General features: G+C 43.1%; 1 protein-coding gene across 2 annotated transcripts in view; it reads left to right on the plus strand.

The window, feature by feature from the left end:
- The window catches only part of BEST3 (bestrophin 3), a gene marked incomplete at both ends in the record, with an annotated part of 45,478 nt that extends 23,706 nt beyond the window's left edge, over window positions 1–21,772 (plus strand). For both annotated transcript variants that reach the window (XM_081250106.1, XM_081250107.1), the window contains one exon: window positions 16,063–21,772. In XM_081250106.1, coding sequence (XP_081106232.1) covers window positions 16,063–16,993 — 931 coding nt within the window. The remainder of the gene's footprint in view (window positions 1–16,062) is intronic.
- Window positions 21,773–23,360: the final 1,588 nt, after the last annotated feature.

Consider the following 23,360-nt stretch of genomic DNA (forward strand, 5'->3'; position numbering starts at 1 on the left):
CTTTATTTTTAGCTCAATGTCTCCTAATCCTCAAAAATAATGGTTTGGGGTGCTCCTCCAAAAGAACCTCTGAGACTGAAACCTCTTCAAGACCCAAAGAAAAAGATGACTGAAAGTGGAATCTCAGGAATTGTGGCAAATAATGAGATGATGCAGGAGCCGGGAAGCTCACCTTGCTGCCCTCAAAGCACAGCTTGGTGAAGGTTGTCTACTCCTTGTGGCTTCTAGATGCCTGCTAAGCCTGGGCCCTCCTGTCCAGGACCTCCTCCAGACCAAGGTACTCATCCCCACCCCAGCAGACTGCTCAGTCTCCATAAATAGCGATCTCCTGCTGTGCACTTCTCAGCCTTTTGTAATATTGGGTTGGCAAAAACGTTCATTCGGTTTTTTCCGTAAGATGGCTCTAGTAGCGCTTAGTTGTCTTTAGCCCTCATTCAAAACAATTTTGTTAGATTGTATTGTGACAGCTGTCATGTCAGTGTGCATTTAAAAAATACTTACCGAAATTGGTGAATGTTTGTGTAGCCATTTTAATATTGCAGATGGAAGGAAAAAAGCAGCATTTTCGGCATATTATGCTTTATTATTTCAAGAAAGGCAAAAACGTAACTGAAACGCAAAAAAAGATTTGTGCAGTGTATGGAGAAGGTGCTGTGACTGATCAAACGTGTCAAAAGTGGTTTGCAAAGTTTCGTGCTGGAGATTTCTCACTGGACGATGCTCCACGGTCGGGTAAACCAGTTGAAGTTGATAGCAATCAAATCGAGACACTAACTGAGAACAATCAATGTTATACCACGTGGGAGATAGCCTACATACTCAAAATATCGAAATCAAGCGTTGAAAATCATTTGCACCAGCTTGGTTGTTAATCGCTTTGATGTTTGGGTCCCACATAAGTTAAGCGAAAAAAACCTCTGGACCATATTTCTGTGTGCGATTCTCTACTTAAATGTAATGAAAATGTTCCGTTTTTTAAAAAAATTGTGATGGGAGATGAAAAATGGATACTGTACAATAATGTGGAACAGAAGACATCGTGGGGCAGGCGAAATGAACCACCACCAACCACACCAAAGGCTGGTCTTCATCCAAAGAAGGTGACGTTGTGTATATGGTGGGATTGGGAGGGAGTCCTCTATTATGAGCTCCTTCCGGAAAACCAAATGATTAATTCCAACAAGTACGGCTCCCAATTAGACCAACTGAAAGTGGCACTCGACAAAAAGCATCAGGAATTGGTCAACAGAAAACGCATAATCTTCCATCAGGATAATGCAAGACCGCATGTTTCTTTGATGACCAGGCAAAAACTGTTACAGCTGGGCTGGGAAGTTCTGATTCATCCACCGTATTCACCAGACATTGCACCTTCGGATTTCCATTTATTTCGGTCTTTACAAAATTCTGTTAATGGAAAAAATTTCAATTCCCTGGAAGACTGTAAAAGGCACCCGGAACAGTTCTATGCTCAAAAAGATAAAAAGTTTGGGGAAGATGGAATTATGAAGTTACTTGAAAAATGGCAGAAGGTAGTGGAACAAAAGGGTGAATAGGTTGTCCAATAAAGATCTTGGTGAAAATGAAAAATGTGTCTTTTACTTTTACTTAAAAACCAAAGGAACTTTTTGACCAACCCAATATATTCTGCAGTGGCAGTTTCATGGATATCTGGCAACCTTCTCAATTTTGAAAATTAATAGGAAAAGTTTTTCTGTGAGTTTGTTTTTAGATCACTGAGTAAGCTTTAAACTTCCCCTCCACTCCCGTCATTAATTAATGCAAAGTATTTGAAGATCTGCCTTGTAAAAGAAAAGAGACCAGCACCATTGATAGGGCCGGGGAATCATCATGATGACTCTATTTGGACTGCAAGTACCACTTGTTCTCCATTTCTAATGTCCATTGAATTGTTTTTGCATGATGGTTAAAATGATAATTTATTTTGGTCCTCAAGAGTTTTATCTTGATCTACATATTCATCCTAATCATCATAATTTTACATTCCTTTGCAAGTGTCCATGTTGTTTAGAAAGTATTAAAATACGTATTTCTCCTATTTCTAAATACAGAAACATAGCATTAGGAATTTATAAGACCTTGGAGAAAATACATAACCCAAATGATTACTGGGAAGATTAAACAAGATGGTAAGCATAAAAACACTCTAGATATAAATGTAGAGCATTATTGTCAACTACTACAGATTTCTTATTTGTGGATGTCAAACTGAGGCACAGAAAGATTAGACAAATCTAAGCTATTTTTCATATTAAACTAACCTTGGAAATTTGGGCAAGAAAATAAAATGCTTGAGAGGAGACCAGGAGGTAGGGTATTTAAGAATGGAGTGGGCTTCCCTGGTGGCGCAGTGGTTGAGAGTCCGCCTGCTGATGCAAGGGACACGGGTTCGTGCCCTGGTCCGGGAAGATCCCACAGGCCGCGGAGCGGCTAGGCCCATGAGCCACGGCCGCTGGGCCTGCGTGTCCGGAGCCTGTGCTTCGCAACGGGAGAGGCCACAGCAGTGAGAGGCCCGTGTACCAAAAAAAAAAAAAAAAAAAAAAGAATGGAGCAAAAGGGACTTCCCTGGTGGGCCAGTGGTTGAGACTCTGCGTTTCCAATGCAGGGGACATGGGTTTGATCCCTGGTCAGGGAATTAGGATCCCACATGCACACGGCACGGCCTAAAAAATAAAAATTATTTTAAAAGAAAGAACGGACTTTCCTGGTGGCACAGTGGTTAAGAATCCTCCTGCCAATGTAGGGCACACGGGTTCTAGCCCTGGTCCGGAAAGATCCCACATGCCACGGAACAACTAAGCCCGTGTGCCACGACTACTGAGCCTGTGCTCTAGAGCCCGCGAGCCACAACTCCTGAGCCTGAGTGCCACAACTACTGAAGCCTGCGTGCCTAGAGCCCGTGCTCTGCAACAAGAGAAGGCACCACAGTGAAAAGCCCACGCACTGCAACGAAGACCCAACGCAGCCAAAATAAATTAATTAATTAATTTTTAAAAAAGAAGTAAATGTTCTAGTTCTAGAGTCACAAAATGTTAGTGAAAATAAACAGGTCTATGATTTTAAAAAATAAATAAAGACTCATCACCTACTTTAAAAAAAAAAAAAAAGAATGGAGCAAAAAGTTACCAGTTGTCAGAGAGAAACCTGTAATTAAGATGGCCTATTTACTAGCAAGATGGACCAGGCACAGGCAAAGGCCAGGGTCTATTAGGGGAGGCTTTTCTGAGATGTTTAACTGGACTCTGCTAGAACCAATTGATCAAAGAAACAACTAGGCAAAAGCTCACTTGATCTTGACTTTCTGCATGAATGAGGACCCTAAAGGGGAGCCACACAGTCCAGGAAAGGTCACTGCAGGAATTCAGGCTTTTGGAAGCCAGCATTCACAGGAATGCCCTCTTTGATCCATTAGTGTCGATTCTTTCAATGATTGTGCTATTAGACAAGATGTTTCTGGTTGCCTATGACAGAAAACCAACTCAAACTAACTTAAGCAACAAGGGGTTTCTTGGGTCACATTCAAAAAGTAGGCTAGCTTTGGGTGTGACTGGATCCAGAGGCTCAGATATGTCACCAAGACCCGCATTGCCCTCCCTGTCCCTCAGTTCTACTTTTCTCTCCACTGGCTCAGGCTTCAGGCAGGCTCTCCCCTCCTGACAGCAGAAAGGCAAGATGGCAGCCAGCAGCTCCAGATGTCCAACCTATCTTCTCAGCAAATCCTATGGAAAGAGCACATCTCCTTTCTAACTCTTAAAACTAAAGTACTGGATTTATTATGATTGGCTGGGCTTGGCTAACATGCCCATTCCTGAACCAATAACTATCAACAGGAAGACACAGTATTTTGATTAGCTAAGGTTGGTTTGTGTGTCCATCTTTGGGCCAAGGAGTGTGGTCAGCCCCAACCAGCCATACGGAGTAAATGATACCTTAAGAAAAATCACAGTGCTATTACCAGGAGAAGGGTGAATGGTTTGCTGGGCTGGCAGAAACAATAGATGTCCTCTAAAATCTTAAAAGCTAATTCCCTAAGCATTGATTTGTTCACTAAAATACAACATCAATACCAAGTAAACAATCTGAAAGAGGCTCAGGGAAAAGGGAAGGTAGAAGTAAGGATTATTGTAGCACAGGTGGTTGATGATGACTGAGCCAATGAGTTCTTTGCATTAGGATGAAGATTAGGTGTCAACATGGTATAGATGCAAACATTTCAGTGTTCGCTACTTGACGCACATAAAAAAATCCTTTCCTGGATAAGTTTTTTTATTTTCTTATTCTATTTAGGACATATGTTCCCAGCATATTTAATTCAGAAATCAGATTTGCCTCATCTTTTCACATCAATATTCCAGGTTTGTAATCACAATTCCCATGACCCAGAAATTCCAAAATCGAGGCAATGCCCTTCAATAACTGAGCAAAAGCCCTATCCAAGGGCAACCTGAGAAATTACGCTGCCTCCTACATTCTTTCACATTCAGCACACTACTCATTTCCATATAAAAAGGGAATTCCTTGGAGACAATTCCTTTGGTCTCTATATTCAGGAACATGGCCAAAATATTGCCCTATTTTCTACACATTTACCAAATATGCATTACTGAAATAAAGTAATTCCCCCCCTCTCATTTTTATCTCAAGTGCAAATTTAAATTATCAAGTTTCTCCTTGTATCTTCACATGTGGAACGTACTCATTCATTTATTCAGGCAATATTTTCTTTTAGGGCCTAGCATATGGTAGGTTCTATGCCAGATGCTACAGACAGGCAAAAACAAACAAACAAAAAAACACACCTTTTAAGCTCACAGACATAATGAGGAGATAAGTTACAATACAATGTGGTAAATGCAGCCATAGAGAAACGCTGAGAGTCTTATGGGAACACAGTGAAGGTACACTTCACAGGGTCTGGCGAATCAAAGAAGGCCCTTAGAGTTGGGGAGTCTAATGTGTATCTTTAAGAATGAATTTAGAGCTAGCACACAGGAGTGAGGCGATTCAGCAGAAGGTACATTCCAGGCCATATGAGCAAAGACAGAAAGGAATGATAGTGTATTCAAAGTGACAATTTTTAAAAATTTTAGCTTTTTTGAGGTATAGTTGACATATGAAATTATAAGATAATTAAAGTACACATTGTGGTGATTTGATATACGTATACATTGTGAAAGGATTCCCCCATCTAGTTAATTAACACATCCATCACCTTACATATTTATCTTTTTTTTTTTTTTTTGGTGAGAACACTTAAGTTCTCTTTTAGCAAATTCCAATTATGCAATAGTGTTATCAACTATAATCACCATGTTTTAATTAGTTTCTCAAACCCTATTCATCTTATAGCTGAAAGTTTGTACCTTTTTACCTATTTTCTCCCTATTTCCCCCAACCTCCTAGCCCCTGGCAACTGTCTTTCTACTCTGTGTTTCTATTAGAGTAACAATTTGATATGCAATCAGAAGAGCCAAGAAATGAATCTGGAGGGGGAGGTAAGGGGGGATTATGGAGGACTTTACAGCCTGAGTAAAAAGTTTCAGCCTTTTTCCAAAGCTATTAAATGACATGGTCACACTTGTGTTTTAGGCAGGTTGTCCTAGCAGCTGGCTGAAAGGTGGATGCCTGGGGATAAGACCAGAGCCAGAGAGCCAGTGAGCAGGCCGTTAGTAATAGTTTAGACGGGAGATGATAAGGGCCAGACTAGGGTGGCGCTTCCAGGGATGCGGACAGTGGAGATGGCAGAAGGGACATATTCGAGAAAGGAGGAGTGAAGTATGATGGGGTGATTGGTAATGAACCAAGGATGACAGAGAGTAGCAAGGAGGAGCTGCTGAAAGGGAAAGATGATGAGCTTCCTTTTGCATGGGTTGCCTTTGAGGCATCTGTGGGCAATTCACATGGAGGTGGCCAGCGGGCAGGGAGCACAGAGACAAAGTCTAGGCAGGGGGATGCATTTGACTGCTACCAGTACATGGGTGTGTTAGAACCTAAAGAGTGGGTGGGAGCAGCCAGGAACCGTGTCAAGTGAGTAGGACAGAATACAAAGGGTAGAACACTGTCACTTAAAGGGTGGTCAGAGGAAAAGGAGTCCTTGAGAGCGAGCAGGAATGATCACTACAGGTGCAGGAGAATGACCCAGAGAATGCCCTGTCATAGAGACCGAGGGTGGAAGTTTCAACATAAAGTCTGTAGAACACCATAGGAGTTTGCATTTTAAGGTCATTGGAGACTTAAGTGAGAGTGCTGAGCAGAAGCTAAATTGGGAGGCAAGGAGATCACGATTGCCAATGAAAACTATTTTCAAAATAATTTTATAATGGAAAAATTCAAACATACACAGAAGTAGAGAACAAACTATAATAAACCTCACGTAGCCATCACCCACTTTCAACTATCAAGTCATGGCCAACCTGGTGTCACCCATCTTCCCACACGCCTTTACGGTACCCACCACTGAACCATCGTGAAGCAAATATAACCACAATACCATTTTCATGCCTAAAAAAAAAAAAAAGACCAAAAACTCACAATAATTCCTTAACTCATTAACTATCCCTGTACTATTTTTTTGAGAAGTCTGGATTGGCGGGAAGAAATAGACCAGACAATATCCAATGAGACATAGTCGAGGGTAAGGTCATGTTTTTTATTTGTTTTATAACATTTTAGGATGGGAGCACCTTAAGCATGTTTAGAGGGAAAGAGGAACCTGCCCTCCCCACCCTACCACCAATCCTTGGAATTACTTTAACCATCTCTACTGAATTTCACTTTACCGTTATGCCCCGGTCTTGTCTGGACAGACCCATCAAGACTCCCTATGGTATTTACTGTAGTACTGTCCACTGTATGACTTAGCATCCCTTTTATCAGAGGTCCTATGGGGGAAAATTTATCTCAGACATCTGTGGGAAAAAAAGAAAGTTTTGCCTCTTCTGGGTAACTCTTAAACTATTTCTCTTACAGACTGTGAATTTTATAATTGATGACAGTCTTTTCATTTTGGCTGCTGAAAGCTGAAAACCCAATTTGTAGACTACCTTTAGTCAGTCTGTGAGGTTTTTTGGCATGTTTCTTTTGGTCTCATCTTGTTAGTGTTCCTTATTCTAGCTCTATCATCTTAGCCTAACTTTATATATTATTGCATTGTGTTTATTTGTATAAGCTACCTCCAATCCTTTATAAGATGAAGCAAGATGTAATAAAGAAATAAATTGATAACTCTTGTTGCTCCGAGAAAGGAACAAAAAAGGACAGGCAGAGTGAAAGGAGCTCCCTGGAGGAGAGGGAAGACACAGGAGCCAGGGGAATTGACAGAGAAGGGCCTAGAGAAGACATGGGGGGGCGGGCGGCAGGGAGACAGGAGGCCTTGGAGCCTGAGCTGGAGGGAGGGAGCTGAAGATGGATGTTGTAAAGGGCGATGGGGAGATGGTGCCTGTTCAGCTAGTGAACCAGGAACCAATGTTCTCACCACATCCAAGCATCATCATGTCTTAATCTGAAGGAAGTTATAACTAACAAAGCCCATCTTTCTCTGTTGAATCTAAGACCAAAAGCTTCTGTTTTAAAACAGCATTTTATCATTTCTAACACCAAACCAATGCATCTCCCAGTCTTTGTATGCGGCATGTTAAAAATCAACTTCAGGGAATTCCCTGGCGGTCCAGTGGTTAGGACTTCGTCCTTCCACTGCAGCTGGCATGGGTTCAATCCCTGATGGGGGAACTAAGATCCCACATGCCGCACGGTGTGGCCAAAATAAATAAATAAAAAGCACTCAATTAGACAAAATCAACTTCAGAATGACCACTTTGAATGAAAAAAGGCCAGTTGAAAATCTGAACTGAGCACCCAGAATAGAAATGCTTTCATAGATATACTTGTCTTAAGCATTTAATAAACCATGTTAATTATTGTAATAAACTACTAATCTCCATTTAATAAACCATCCTATGAATTAACTGAACAATGAAAAAGAATCTTTCCTATTTGGACTCTGTTCCCATTACCACACCTAAGATAATTTCAGTTGAAGCTCTTTAGTTTGTTCTTTGTCATAATACAGAATGCTTTCTGATCTGCTATTTTAATTAAGGAAGCTTTTCATTAGCTTAACCATGGAGACACTAGTAACCAAGATTAAGAAAACACTCATAAGCAGCCAAAAGAAGAGTTGTCCAAAAGTTGCATATCAGGAAAACATGCACAAGCCCTAAAATGAAAAAGGTCTTCTTTGGGAAACAGTGGACACTGATGCTTGATAAACCTCACTTAAACAAAACAAACCTAGAATGCTCAAACTCAAGCCAACATTGCTGAAAATATTTTTTTTAAATGAGGTCCTGGCCCAGCCTACCACAGCTGGCTTGAGGTAGAATGCTTGTCTTCACATTATAATATCATGAGTTCACTCCAAAATTCTTATTATTTTTTAAATACTTGGGATTATCCATTAGCACAGATTTTTAAGGCTCTGAGGAATGGAACACATGGAAATTAAAGACCTGAAGTTTCATAACTCCCTTTAAATCCTGTCTTGGAAATCCAAACAGCAATAATTCCTTAAAGGCATTGGAAAAACCCTAACAAAATATCCATCCATAACAGCTAAAGGATTCGAAATTCTGGAGGAGAGAGGCTGCAGCTGCTTGTGAAATAGATCACTTGAGTGTGTCGGGAGGGGTGTCTTCGTGGGCCTGTGCTCACTCTGCCCTGCTAATCTAAAGGCAGGCTCTCAGTCTGGCAACCTAAACTGCTGACTGCAGTCCAGTTCATAAAACACTGTTGTATTGGCCTTTCTGCCATGATTCAAATATGTCAAAATTTCCTCACGTTGGTAGTGATCTTAAGGAATGGGTCTGTGAATTAAGGATCCACTTAACAAAGAGGAGTAATATTCAAATTTTTGTAAGAGTTCCTCCTGGTTAGGGGTTGAGGAAGTTAAGATTTATTTGGTTCTGTGAAACTACAACCACGTACCCAGAAATAATGACTTTTACATATCTATCTTCGTTCCCAAGGTCCTAAGAATATGTAGAAATAATACAGTACTTTTTTGCAGTGAAACGTATATGTATTTAATGTGCACAAAGCATTTAAGATTTTACAGTACTGTCAGAAGTATTCTTAGTGATATAATACTTCAAATATATCAAAATACATATTCAAGCAAGCAAAGACTTTATTAAAGTGTGGTTAAATATATTTCTAGATGGATGTTTTATTCAGTAATCCCTTCTTAGCCAACTATATTCAAATATTTTAACTTTACAAGAAAAAACATAGTCTGATTATATATACAAACACACACACACACACACACACACACACACACACTATTGCATGCTTGTGCCATAAACAGCCAAAAATATCTCAAATTCTGAATCACTAACTTCAACAAAAACGTATTCTTGGAACATTGATTTTCACTTAATGTACCAGAAAGGAAATGAGAGACGGAAACTCCCAAGGAGATGAATGTGCATTAAGTTCATAATTTTAGAACTTGCTCAGGGATTCTTTCATTTGCCGGCATGGGGTCACCACTGGTGCTTAGTTTTCACCTTCTAAGTGGAATGAGAGGTATAGATGGCTTACTTTCCTTTTCTAACAAAACTCTCATAGGATACAAGAGTATGGAAGGGTGGAGACTTTAACTTTGGGCCACAATTTCTTTTTGTGACAGCCAATGGAGGCCAGGTGAGAATAAACAGAATGGCAATGTGAGGCTAGATATGCTTGTTCTTTAACCAGATTTGCCATAATCCTTGGTCCAAACTATCAGAGAGGCAATAGAAAGGCAGCAGGTAGGTGGTGGCCAGCTCTCTGGCCTCAACAACCTCCAGTGATGCTCCACAGCTTGAAACTCTCTCCTAGCTGGCGGGGCAGGGCGCTGGGGGAAGGGGCTCGGCGGGGAGTGTTGCTGGGTGGATACAATGTTCTGTCCACTGGATTTCTCTCACAACACTCAGCCCGCCCCTCCCAGCTTAGCATGAGGGTTATTTACTCCTTTTATAAATCCCTGGCTACAGCTTTGACGGTGATTCTGTAGTGCAGAAAGTTAAAAATTAAGTGTGTGCCTCTAATGGGTTTGAAGAGTACATTTTGCTTTGCCCGTGAATAAAGGCTCCTGCACGTGTGCCTCTGCCCCGATGGATTTTCAGGCAATTACTGGCTTCCTCCAAGGTAGCCGCCTGACTTTGAGTACACAAGCAATTTGAAAACAATAAATCTGATGTGAGAAGTAGAATTCATCGTATTAAGTATCATTTTCCTAAATTCCTCATTTCAGTTCTGTTAAAATGACCTATCATTGGAATTTAAATTGTCAAAATTCCACTTTAAAAGTGGCCACAGAGAAGGGAAGACAAGCATCATCTAGTTTTATTCTTCAGTCTTTGAAGCTCTATAGTTACTTGATCACACTAATGAGAAGGGGTTTCCTTTGCAGAAAGCTTGCTTTGAAAAAAATACATTACATCTTTCAAGTCACTGGGGCTGTTTTGGTCTTTCCATGTCAGACACACCCCAAGAAGCTGGAAGGCGGCTGCCATCTTCCGCAGTCCTGTGTCCTGGCTCTTCTTTGTTATGGTAACAGGAGGTGACAAGTATTCTTCTGCACCCCTGAGCATCCAAGCGTCTTTTCAAGAGGCCTTAATTAAATCACAGCTGCTGGAGCCCTCAGACATTAGTCATTGGCAAGGGAGACTGAGGGGTTGACAGTTTTGTAGGTGCTCAATAGGTATCTTGAAAATTGGGGGTCTTTTTTTAACACTTGAGATTGAAATCAGAACACATCCCAATCCTGACATCGATTTGACCTGTAGAAATAACGCATGCTCTCCCCCCTTCCAGACTCAACTAGAACCTACTAGCCTGCCGAGCTTAACATAATCTACTCTCTCTCCCACCATGTACACTTCTCCTCCCTTTCACAAATAGCCCAATACGTGCCACAACCTTTCTCATTCCCACTTTTTCTGCACTGATGATTTATATTGTGCCATAATGTTTACTGAAGGATTTGACAATGTCTGCAAATGGCACAAAAAACAATATTGGGAGGCAAGTCAGGGCAGTCCCACCACCTGACTGGCCTTATCTTCTTTCTCTCAAAAAACCCAGCTTCCTCCCATCCTTATATTTCCCCTCCATCTACTCAGTACCCTAGTCTCATCAATAAACAACTGTGATAGTCATCCCTTCCAACATGTTAATTGTTAGGTGGCAGCTTCGAGGTGTAGCAACATTTTTAAAGGTCACGCTTGAAGGAGAAAAGGGAGTGACCTTCAGACAGACACTATTATTTCCTCTAACCATGCGTAGTTGATGATGATTTGGAAACCATCTCTGAAAGTGTGCCAGTCATTGACAGAGTCCTTTTCATATCGTCTACTTTTCAAAGCTTTTCCACATATATTATTCCTTCTGAACTTCCAAGCACCCTTGTAAAGCAGGTAAAGTAAGTATTGTTGTACTCAAGTATGATGCTAAGCCACAGGGAGGTTAAGTGACTCTCCGAAGGTCATACAGCTGGGGTCAGCCTAGGCAGCAGTAAACCTGGCTCTGCAAGCCCCCGAAATAAATCATTCTCCTCACCACAGAGGCAATTCTCAAATTCCACCTGCTGGACACTAATGGCTGCATGGCACTTTCCATGTATGTCCTCTGGTCTCTAATTACCTGCCTATCTCAGTCTGAGTGAATTCCAGAACATCAGACCTAGGTTTTTCAGCTGATCTTCTCTGAAATATAGCAATATAATGAGGGTGCTGACATTCTATCATACAATGTTTCTGCTATAATTGTTTAGGGGCATTTTAAGTGGTGTTATATTTGGGCCTCAGGATTGTACTAATCCTATACTAAAGGTCTTTAAAAATCAAATAAGGGGGGCTTCCCTGGTGGCGCAGTGGTTGGGAGTCCGCCTGCCGATGCAGGGGACATGGGTTCGTGCCCCGGTCCGGGAAGGTCCTGCATGCCGTGGAGCGGCTGGGCCCGGGAGCCATGGCCGCTGAGCCTGCGCGTCCGGGACCTGTGCTCTGCGGCGGGAGAGGCCATGGCAGTGAGAGGCCTGCGTACCGCAAAAAAAAAAAAAAAAAATCAAATAAGGGGCTTCCCTGGTGGCGCAGTGGTTAAAAATCCACCTGCCAATGCAGGGGACACGGGTTCAATCCCTGGCCCAGGAAGATCCCACATGCCATGGAGCAACTAAGCCCGTGAGCCACAACTACTGAGCCCTCGTGCCACAACTACTGAAGCCCGCACACCTAGAGCCTGTGCTCCGCAACAAGAGAAGCCACTGCAATGAGAAGCCCGCGCACCGCAACGAAGAGTAGCCCCTGCTTGCTGCAACTAGAGAAAGCCCACGTGCAGCAACGAAGACCTAACGCAGCCAAAAATAAATAAATTTAAAAAATAAAGTTCCCTTTAAAATATAATAAAATAAAATAAAAATCAAATAAGGAGGAGCAGAAAGTCTCAAAGGACCTAAAAGATACATCCTTTCAACTGGGAAATAAATAATCTTTAATGTATTCTATTCTGCATGTTTTCAGCCTTAAACCATTTTGTCCTCAAACCTCAGTTTCTGCTGTCATATTGGGAACCAGAGAAAGGAGATGAGTCTTGTGTGTTGGCAACGAAACCTCCATCACAGAAACATTTGGAAGAAAGGTCATTAGGTCTGTCACACTGGGGAGTTTCACTTCTGCACTTTGATAGCGTGAAGAGCTGGAGGACTTCCTTCATCACAACAGCATGATATTCATAAAACTGCCCCCCCAGATCACAGACCACCAAGTGTTCTTCCAAAGACCCACTAATGGGTCTTTCTGACTAATGGTGTGGAAAGTTCCCAAGCCATTGAGATTACCTCCCCTTTTTCCCCTTTAAAAACTTTCATGGCCAAGCAGAATCTCCAGAGCTGGTTCTGGGACTCGAGTTCGCCTTCTCCCCAGGTTGCTAGCCCCGATTTTTGTTTTTTGTTTATTGGCCGTGCCACATGTCATGCGGGATGTGGGATGCAGGATCCCGACCAAGGATTGAGCCCATGCCCCCTGCAGTGGAACAGCGGAGTCTTGGCCACTGGACTGCCAGGGAAGTCCTTCTCTCCTCTTGTTTTCCTCTTTGTTTCATTCCTATCAATATTCATTTTATTTGCCTTATTTCTTAATAACCCTTTAAAAATGTTCACCCTGCCAAGACCTGTCTCTTGTCTCTTGATTCTCTCCTTTGCCTTTCCCCGTTTTCTTGTTTTTTAATAAATAAATTTATTTATTTATTTTAAAAAAAGAAAGAAAGAAAGTTCCCAAGTCATGTTTCTTATCCAAAGCATTTCTGGTTGCTTTCCATGTAGCTTTTCCCACTTGGACACAACTACCAAATGACACAATTCTAGTTATGCCCTCCACTTGCAAAGACAACCCACAGCTGCCCACTGCCTCTGGGGTAAAGCCCTAATCCCTCTACCTGGTATATAAGACTCTTCATGACGCAGTCCAAGGCTACCAGTTTTGTGCCTGACACTATTCTGCACACTAATCCGAGTATTTCCCATTCCTCACAAACACCTGAAGTTCCCTGCTGTCTAATTTGCTCAAGTCACTTCTTCCACCTGCAATATTCTGTCCCTTCTCTGCTTATCCGTTTCCTTTGCAGTGTCAAAGACCTGCTCAACAACTTACCTTGCCCCCAATTTAGCTATTTATATACATGCCTTCTTCCTCCTTCTAAATTATGTTATACAGAACTTAATGCAACAAATGTGTTCATGGCAGATGCTCAATGCATTTAGCTGGGTATGTGGATAAATCTCATGCGTCCACACCACAGTCTCAGAGGCAGGAAAGTGCAACAGGACCTCATGGGCAGTCCTGCCCGATGTCGGTGGGTGAATCAGTAGAACATCAGCAAGAGCACTGGCCTTTTTGCAGTTTGCTCTCTGCAACTGGTTTGTTTTTCTCCAGTGTGTGACCCAAGGCCTTAATCCTTTGCCTCAGTTGAGTGTACATATCCACCACATCAGTGCATAGTTAGAAAGTTTTTTCCTTAGGGTTCACGAAGTTTTGAAGTAACGATAATACAAACATTTTTTTCCTAGAAGATTTTGTCACTCTTACAAGGTTGTGTGGCTTAAAAAGTAATTAAGGAAGACAAATCCCAAATAAAAAGTGAAGATCCCAAATGGAGGACAGAGGCCTGTCCTATAAAGAGACATTGCCAGCTCCCCCTAGGATTCCCCGAGCACATCCAGCACAGCAATCTTAGTGACCAACTGCTCTGGTGTTCTCCGTAACTAAATGGGTTCCTGAAGTGTGACTGGAGACCTGACCTAATGAAATGCAACAAGCAGGGTCACCAAGGCTGCTGAAGCATGAGTCTGCATTTCTCAAGTCAATGTAACAGAATCCGAGCCGTGAACAGTGGAAGGTGGGCCAGAAGGCTATCTGGTAGCCAAGGGCACTGCCGAGGCTTTAGAATAACAGCACAAGGTTGTAATCGAATGCTATCCCAGGACATTTAGCTAGTTAATCATCTCAATCATCCATCTTTTATTCATAAACATGGAGGAACAACGTTTTCTTTGGCTGCTCACTTTGCCCTTTCAGGTTACACCAATATTATGCTGTTCCAAGTTTTCCCTTTCTGTCCCATAAAATGCACCTGGTTAAAGCATCTTGTCACCATGGATGTCAGTGCGAACACTGGACTAGGATGGCCTGATCACGGGCAGGGCTTTAAGCATTTTTTCTTGGAACTTTGTTAAGACTGTATATCCACAGAGATGTGAGACAAATAACCACAGAATCTGAGGCAGGAGCCTGCCTTACTAACAAATTTCCCTTACTGTTTTCTCAGTTATCCTTTTATTTCAGCCTTGAAGGAGAAGATTAAAAATGGGAGGATTATTTGTTTTATGTCTCAAATGTTAAAAATTCAGCAGGATATTCTTAGCAATAACAAATCCATCAGACTTAATCACCAGCGGAGCCCAAGTGCATTGCGAGTCCACACCACCTTCATGGATATACTCTTTCCCACAAGTACAGAAGTGCAAAGCATGGACCAGGAATGTCAGCAAATGACCTCTGGGCAAGAACTGTATTTTACACATTATTTTGCCCCCAGGCTCTACCTCATCTCTTGACACCTAGGTAGCAGACTTTATATAGAAGAGATTAAGAACAAAGGCTTTGGAATCAGACTTCTGGGTTTAGCCCTCACTAGCTACATAGCCTTAATTAATCTCTCGGGGCCTCAGTTTCCTCACCTGCAGAATGTGAATAATAATGATACTAACATACACGATTACTGTGAAAATTGAATGAATTAATACATGGAAGGTGCACAGTCAGTAAATGTTAGCTGTTGTTTGGATTGTCTTGAATTTAGCTGTGATTCATTGTTTTGGGGGGTTATATGGGTCCTGGGAAAACATGACTTTAGTTCACCTGTAACAAGGGAGAAAGAACACATACTATATCTTTTTTTTTTTTTTTTAATGTCTAAGTCTCTAGGTCAGTGATTCTCAAAATATGGGCTGGGGACCTCTGGAAATCCCCAAGAACCAAGACCCCAAGACCCAAGTCCTTAAGGTCAAAACTATTTTCATAATAACATGAAACTGTTATCTACCTTTTTCACTCTTGTCCTTTTGTGAGGGTACAGTAGAATTTTCCAGAGGCTATGTAGTGATGTCATCACTTAGTTAATGGAATGTGTGCTTGCACATTCTTGTGCTTTTTCATATTCCTCAGTCATCATTTCTCACACAGTAAATAGCAATAGCTATAACCACATAAACAAATCTCGCCAGGGTACTCAGTAATTTTTTAGAAGTTTAAAAGGGTCCTGTGACCCAAAAGTTTGAGAACCTCTGCTAGATTATCTCCAGTTAAAATCCCCCTCCCTCCTCCCTTTCAAAATCTGTAATGTGAAAATACCGAACTCAGTCCTTACCTTTTGAGCCTCTGGCCCCAACACAAAGTTAGGCCCCTTGAAGCTGCTCTGCCTGCATTTTGTCCTTGTGTGTTTCAGGCTGTCGGGGTCCGACCTGTCTGGCGAGGACTGGCTGTGGGATTATGAGAAGCATGGCCATCACCGCTCCATGATTGGAAGAGTCAAGAGGTTCCTGAGCACCTACGAACGCGCCTCCAGCCCCAGGAGGAAAAGCTATGGGAGACAGGCCAGCGACAGCTCCACGTTCTTACCCCCAGGCGACCTCAGCCCAGCCAGGGACCTGCAGCACGTGCCCTCGAGAAGTCCCCACCATGCCTCAGCCACCTGGAAGCACCCCTGCACCCCAGAGGGGAGCCCCAAGCTGCATGCCAGCCTGGGAGAGCTGCCCACCATCCGACAGGCCAGCCTGACTCCACCGTCCAGTGTGAGGGGCTACCCCACCAAAACGCCGCGGGTCCCTGAGGTACTGGTCACAGCAGCCGAAGCGGCAGTGCCCAGGGCAGAGGATGACCACCATGACTCCACTGCCTCTATCCAGAGCTGTGACTTCATTGAGGTTCAGCCGAGCAGGACTGGGCAGCAGGAGGACTCTGTGGGGTCAGTCCCGTTCCCCTCAGAGAAAGGGGCACCTTCTAGGGACCCCAGTTCCCAGACTGTTCCAGCCAAAGCTGAGATAAACCTCCTCCAGTTTGCTTCTGAGGAGGACCCTCATGAGAGTGACAAGTCTCCAGAAAGGTGGAGCCTCCCGAGGTTCGTGGAGTCCAGCCGCACCTCCCTGGCAGGCCTAAGTCTGGATCCCGTGAGCCCTGAGCCGGTTCCTTTACTTGACACAGAAACATCCTCAGAGACCGGTGGAATCAACATTGTGGCTGGTTCTCGAGTCTCTCCTGATGTGCTGTATTTAATGGAAAACCTGGACTCCAAGGAAACGGATATCATAGAGTCTAACCACGAGCAAACAGAGGAGTCACCAAAAGGAAGGCCAGAAAGTTCTAGGACCTGGTTCTAGCCTAGATTATTACTTTCCCAAAAGTTCAAGTATTAGTTCCAGAACATACCTGGGGGCTGGTCAATTTTTTTTTAAATGATCATACTGTATAAGCTACTTAAAACTTTGAAGGGCATTATGATCCTGACTTTTTGAGACCTGAGAAAATCAAACACATTCACGCCACCCAATACAAAGTGACTTTCATGGAAGTTATGCAGACGACAGTGACTTATCTTAACCAAATAAGGAACCTTAAATATATAAATATATATGCCTTATAAATTCATAGATTGTTAGCTTTGCGAAGGGCTTTATAGATCATGGTCCAATCCCCTAGTTTTGCCAATAGAGAAACAAAGGATTCTCTCTTCCCTTTTTTTTTTTTCCTTTTCTTCTTTTCTTCAGTTATAAAGACAGGCAGATGGATCATACGATGCCTCAGAAGCCCCTTCCTAAGCTGATTCCTTGTTTCAGGCTTTCTAACCATCTCACTCCACTTTCTATAACTCTTATCATTTCCTAATTCTTAAACCTCATCAGCATCAGAAAGCTCCATCTCCCTTCAATTTCCTTTTCGACCTCCGGGACTTCATTTTTCTCTCTTCCCCCTTTATTCCCTCATCCTATTGTTCTTCTTGTCCCCCTAGTCTTGCTCCTTCTCCGGTGATTCTCATCCGTCCCACCTTTCAGGCTGTAACATTTTCTCCTGCCAACTCTGTTGCTTACTTCTTGCCACAGTTTTAAAAGCACTAGGCATTGGCAAAGCCTCCTACAGAGCGATCAAAGTGTCAGTAAATGCAGCCGGGCTCCTCCCAGCCTCGCGGGAAGGGGCATGGGACCTGCTGTGTCCCCCATGACCTCTCAGCCGTGGCCATCTCTCTCCGCGTCCACTCTTAGGTCTTGAACACCGGAGAAGCCATGAGGGCATGAGACCTGCATAACCAAATGCTATGGAACCAGATAACAAGGTTTCAAACTGTTTCACTCAGACTCTTAAAGAAAAATCCCCATCGTGTCATGACATGGGACCAGTTACTGTGTCTGCCAGGTTGTTTGGGATGAAGTAGGGTATTGGAGCTGGGAGGTTAAGGGGGTCCAGGACTGTATGATGGGTATGGGACATTGACTAACTTCCTCCAAGGAGTTCTTGGGTGGCTGTTTGTTGGGAGTCCCAACTTTAACTGGAAGGCCATGCTAATGAGTGCTGCTCTCACTATTTCTGTCATATGATGAAGCTTGACTACAAGCTCAAAAACAAAATAGCCCTAATTGCTACCACTTATTGAGTGTTCACAATAGCATGTAAAAACAGATAATCCCACTAATCCTCACAGGAATCCTATGAATTGATATACTATTATCTCTATTTTACTTTATTATTTTTTAAAGGAGTCTTTCATTTCTCAATGTTAGTTGTTATTCTTTTATCCAAATAATATACCTTAGCAGACCAGTGCTTTCTTTATTATTATTATTATTTTTTTGGCCGCGCGACAGGTGGGATCTTAGTTCCCCGACCGGGATCGAACCCACAGCCCCTGCAGTGGAAGCGCAGAGTCTTAACCACTGGACCACCAGGGAAGTCCCTATCTCCATTTTATTTTATTTATTTATTTTTTATTTTTATTTTTATTTTTTTTTTTTGCGGTATAGCAGGCCTCTCACTGTTGTGGCCTCTCCCGTTGCGGAGCACAGGCTCCGGACGCACAGGCTCAACGGCCATGGCTCACAGGCCCAGCCGCTCCGCGGCATGTGGGATCTTCCCAGACCGGGGCACGAACCCGTGTCCTCTGCATCGGCAGGCAGACTCTCAACCACTGTGCCACCAGGGAAGCCCCCCCCATCTCCATTTTAAGATGAAGAAAACAGAGGCTTTAGAGAAGTAATTTGATGAAAATCACATAGCTAGGAAGTGGCAGGCCTTGGGTTCAAGCCCAGGTTAACTGACTCAAGAGCCCACCCTCTTGTTCAGTGCACTTTGACACTGTGCTGTGCTCTCTGTAGGGCCCTGAATCTACCAGCAATTTGCCCAGAATTCCGGAGGATGCCCCACGGGAGCCAGACCTAAGTCTCTCCAGCCTTGGAGGCCTTTCTGGGTCCTCCCTGCTTAAGTCCACCTGGACCTTATATGCATGTGTACAGGAGGGCAGTGCTCCAACGTGAAGCCTAGCCATGGTCCTCTTCATTTTTCTGACAGATGAAAGTTAGCAGGACCCTCTCCTTCCTTCCCCAGCTCCTCTCATTATGCAATGTTATCATGCGCTATAACATTAGCACATTTTTACAAGACATTGCATCCAACTGGGCCATGCCAGCTACATGACAGCAATGACGTTTTCTTGAACGAATTTTTCTCAAAGGACTAAAAGGTAATAATGTTGGAAGAAATGCTCTACGTTGATGGTTCTCTGCGTTGGTCAATAGTGTTAGCACCTGGGAAAGGCACCCATGTTCCTGAAGCATTATATATGGACTATGCAATCAGGCCCCAATGCAACGCTGCTAAAATGCAGGAGCCCTAACCTTCTCCCAGCCTCCTAACGCTATTTTCTTGGATGTTTCAACTCAAATCTTCTCTTCTCTTCTCTTTGGCTTTAGCTATTGCTCAAATTCAAATAAGTTTCTACTTAGCTGCTTTTGAAATATAATCAATTTGTGTTCCTAAATCCAAAGTGATATATTATACACAAATAGAGTCATACATTTTGTGGAGGACCAGGAGAGTTCATTTATCTCTGCTTCCCTCCATCCCTTATGCACCTTTGTCCAAAGAATTATTTAATTTCCTCAATATTTCATCAAAATTTGAGGTGGCCTCTATTTCCTCCTTGCACTGAAAACTGAATAATGGCTCATTCAATGAGCCCAGGTGGTTGAATTCAGCTATAAATTCAAGCCAGCAGTTGCCCAGATCAGATGAAGAAATTCTCTCTTCACTCTTAAATGAGTTTTTACCCAAACAGACTGAAGTTGCAAAAACAAAATGATTTCTTCTCCTGTGCCTAATTGTATTGCCTGCCTAGCCCATCTTCTCCTGAGCTCTGGAAACTTCCACCCGCTGGATGAATGGTCACAATGTCCAGCAGCTTAGTCGTTTGGGCTTATCCATTCCAAGAACAGGCTCAGCTCTGCTCTGCATTAAACGTAATCCACAAGCCAGAGGTGCAATGAGGCCAAGCCCTACTTACTGCATTCCCCCTCTGTTCTCCAGAGATGATGACTCTGCCCTGATGCCAGGATCCACAGGTCAGTAAAGATAAAAGCCCAGGAGCTTTTTCTCTGTCATCCAAGAATTTAGGGATGACTGCCCCTCCAGAACAAAGAAGGCTACTCTCTCCTCTCTTTAATGGTACCGTCTATTTCTTGGGGCATTGCCTCCACAGCTCCAGGCATCCATTGCAGCCCAGTTCAGCTAAGCTTTGGAAAACATATTTTCAATAGAATGGAGAAATATATAATTTACCATTAGTTTAAAGAAAAGACTCACTTAACTATACACCCCTCTTATTTAGTGTTCCCCCTCTAGCTTCCTCCTTCTCCAGAGAAATTGACTCAATCCTCAATCATTGTTCTGAGACCTTCTTATCATAAAGTCTGCTGAGCCCAGGCAGCCATGTGGTGTGATGGAATGAGGATGAGAAACCCGGTGTGTGACTTCCCTCTGAGTGGCTTTGTGAACTTGAACGAGGCCCCCTCCTCTATCTCTCATATTCTCATCTGTGAAATGGGCTCTTCTCTGCCCCACCTCACTGGCCGCCGTAAGGAGCTGAGGGAGTTTATGTGAAAAGGCGGGGAGCCCCAGGCAGCACTGTGTGGGTGACTGGCCCGACTGGGAATTGATGCCCCCGTGGATTCACCACGAACTGCAGACAAAACGACTTCTCCCTTTCCACTTTAGTCATTTGCTTATCGGGATCCCCTGTTCTCCAGGATGCTGAACTCTTTCACTCAGAAAGCTTGCCATTTCTCTTTGGGCTTCTTTTTCTGTTTTGTTTCATATGTTTCCCAATGTCTACCACATCTTTCTTTTCTCCAGCGTTTTTCTCAAACCTTCACTCCTCTCAATAGCCAGCTTCATCATCATGGTGGTCAATTCTGCTCCTAACTCATTTTACGTATCAATCTCCTCAATCAAAATATGGAACTAGAAAAAAAATCAATTGTCTTTGGTCTTTCCACTATAATTCTAGAGGATTTAGCACCTCTGGTTTGCAGTTGGAGGACCCTCTTAGGGCATCTAACCTCCCTAAACCTGGTCCTATGTCAGTTAAGGGGGAATAATAACTACAACTGTAAAAAATTCCTAAGCAGGAGCCAGATTAGAATCTAATTCCTTTTCCTCTTCACAATCATCATCTATATGATCAACATCAGTCATTTTCTGAAGGGCTGTGTTATCAATAGGAATAAGCAAGGATCTTCCTCATTTTATCTTATGGAATACTCTCAGGCAGATCCTCAATCCTTTCACATGCTTTCTTTCTTTTTTTCATAAATTTATTTATTTCTTCATTTTTGGCTGTGTTGTGTCTTCATTGCTACACGTGGGCTTTCTCTAGTTGCAGCGAGCGGGGGCTACTCTTCATTACAGTGTGTGGGCTTCTAACTGCGGTGGCTTCTCTTGTTGCGGAGCACAGGCTCTAGGCGCCCGGGCTTCAGTAGTTGTGGCACGTGGGCTCAGTAGTTGTGGCTCACAGGCTCTAGAGAGCAGGCTCAGTAGTTGTGGTGCACGGGCTTAGTTGCTCCGCGGCATGTGGGATCTTCCCAGACCAGGGTTCGAACCCATGTCCCCTGCATTGGCAGGTGGATTCTTAACCACTGTGCCACCAGGGAAGTCCCCTCGCATGCTTTCTGTGTTTCTTAGTTCTGTGAACCCTAATTTTTAGGAGAGTATTTACGGTAGTGACTATTGAGTCAAAGGAACCAATTCAAGAATACCAGGATTGTTCTCTTACTGCAAATCTTAGAGAACCCTAGATGTGGCAAAAAGAAAACGGAAGCAATTACCCTGGAAAACAGAGGCACAAAAAACACATTTGCCCTAAGTACCCTGTTAACTCTGTGTGGAGAGTCAGTTTTTGTGTTTTGTTTCTGAATTAGTTCAGAAAATGGGCCCAACTCTTCCTTTCACCACAAGTAGATTTGGCCAGATGGTTACCTGGAACCATCTTCTCTGAACTTCTAGTTTTAGATATTTACCTAACAGAAGCAGCAAAAGGAATGCTGTATCTTGTCTCCTGAAAGCGGATAAGAACATTTCTAAAATACCTTTTGTACAGAAATGCTGATGTGTCCCAAGTTCTTTGTCTAGCTAATGATTATTAACCTGAGGCAATTTTGTTTTTGTTTTTGCGGTATGGGGGCCTCTCACTGTTGTGGCCTCTCCCGTTGCGGAGCACAGGCTCTGGACGCACAGGCTTAGCGGCCATGGCTCACGGGCCTAGCCGCTCCGCGGCACGTGGGATCTTCCCAGACCGGGGCACAAACCTGTGTCCCCTGCATCGGCAGGCGGACTCTTAACCACTGCGCCACCAGGGAAGCCCCATCCTGAGGCAATTTTGTACACAGGAAACATTTGGCAATGTCTGGAGACATTCTGGGTTGTCACACTGGGGAGCGTTACTGGCATCTAGTGGAAAGAAGCCAGGGATGTTTCTAAACATCCTGCAATGCACAGGACAGATAGGCACAACAACTATGGAGCCCAAAAATAATCAGATTGGGAAATCTGACTTAGGCCAACAGGAAGGTGAAAATGAGACAACCACCAAGGAGATTAATGAAGAGAGAGAATCCAGAGAAAGAAATAGAACTAGAAGAGAACAGATGAACCCAGCAACTGGCGAAATTCTTATTCTGTGTACAAGCTATGAACTAATCACCATTCCTCCCTCGATGCTAAAGGATCTGATATGTCAAATCCAGAAAAACTGGATGGAAACCCTGAGTTTCACCCTTAGAGAATTCCTTGGATGGCTCTTACCAGTAAGATTAATTAAACACCATTGCTACCATGACTATAATTTTCTGAGAATGTAGCTTATATAAAGGGTGACGACAATAGATTTTGCCAAATATTATGCAAAGGTTTGTGCCAATAAACTGCTAGACCATGAACAGACACCTGATCCAGCTTTGGCCTTTATGTATGTCTTACTTAGGACCAAACAAATAAATGCTTATCTTCTAGACGGATAATCTGGTACTTTATTTTTCAGTAGAAAATAGTTAAAATGGGTAGGATCAGTATACCTCCTCCCCATGGGCCAAGCAAACTCACGGATTCCTCCACCTCATGCATTCTCCAGCACTTCCAGGAGGCTAACATCAGAGGACTAGTGCAGTTCTGGATGATGTCACCAGTTGGACTTTTATTCATAATCAT

This window comes from Mesoplodon bidens, assembly GCF_964165515.1.
Source record: "Mesoplodon bidens genome assembly, chromosome: 11".
NCBI classification, from domain to species: domain Eukaryota; kingdom Metazoa; phylum Chordata; class Mammalia; order Artiodactyla; family Ziphiidae; genus Mesoplodon; species Mesoplodon bidens.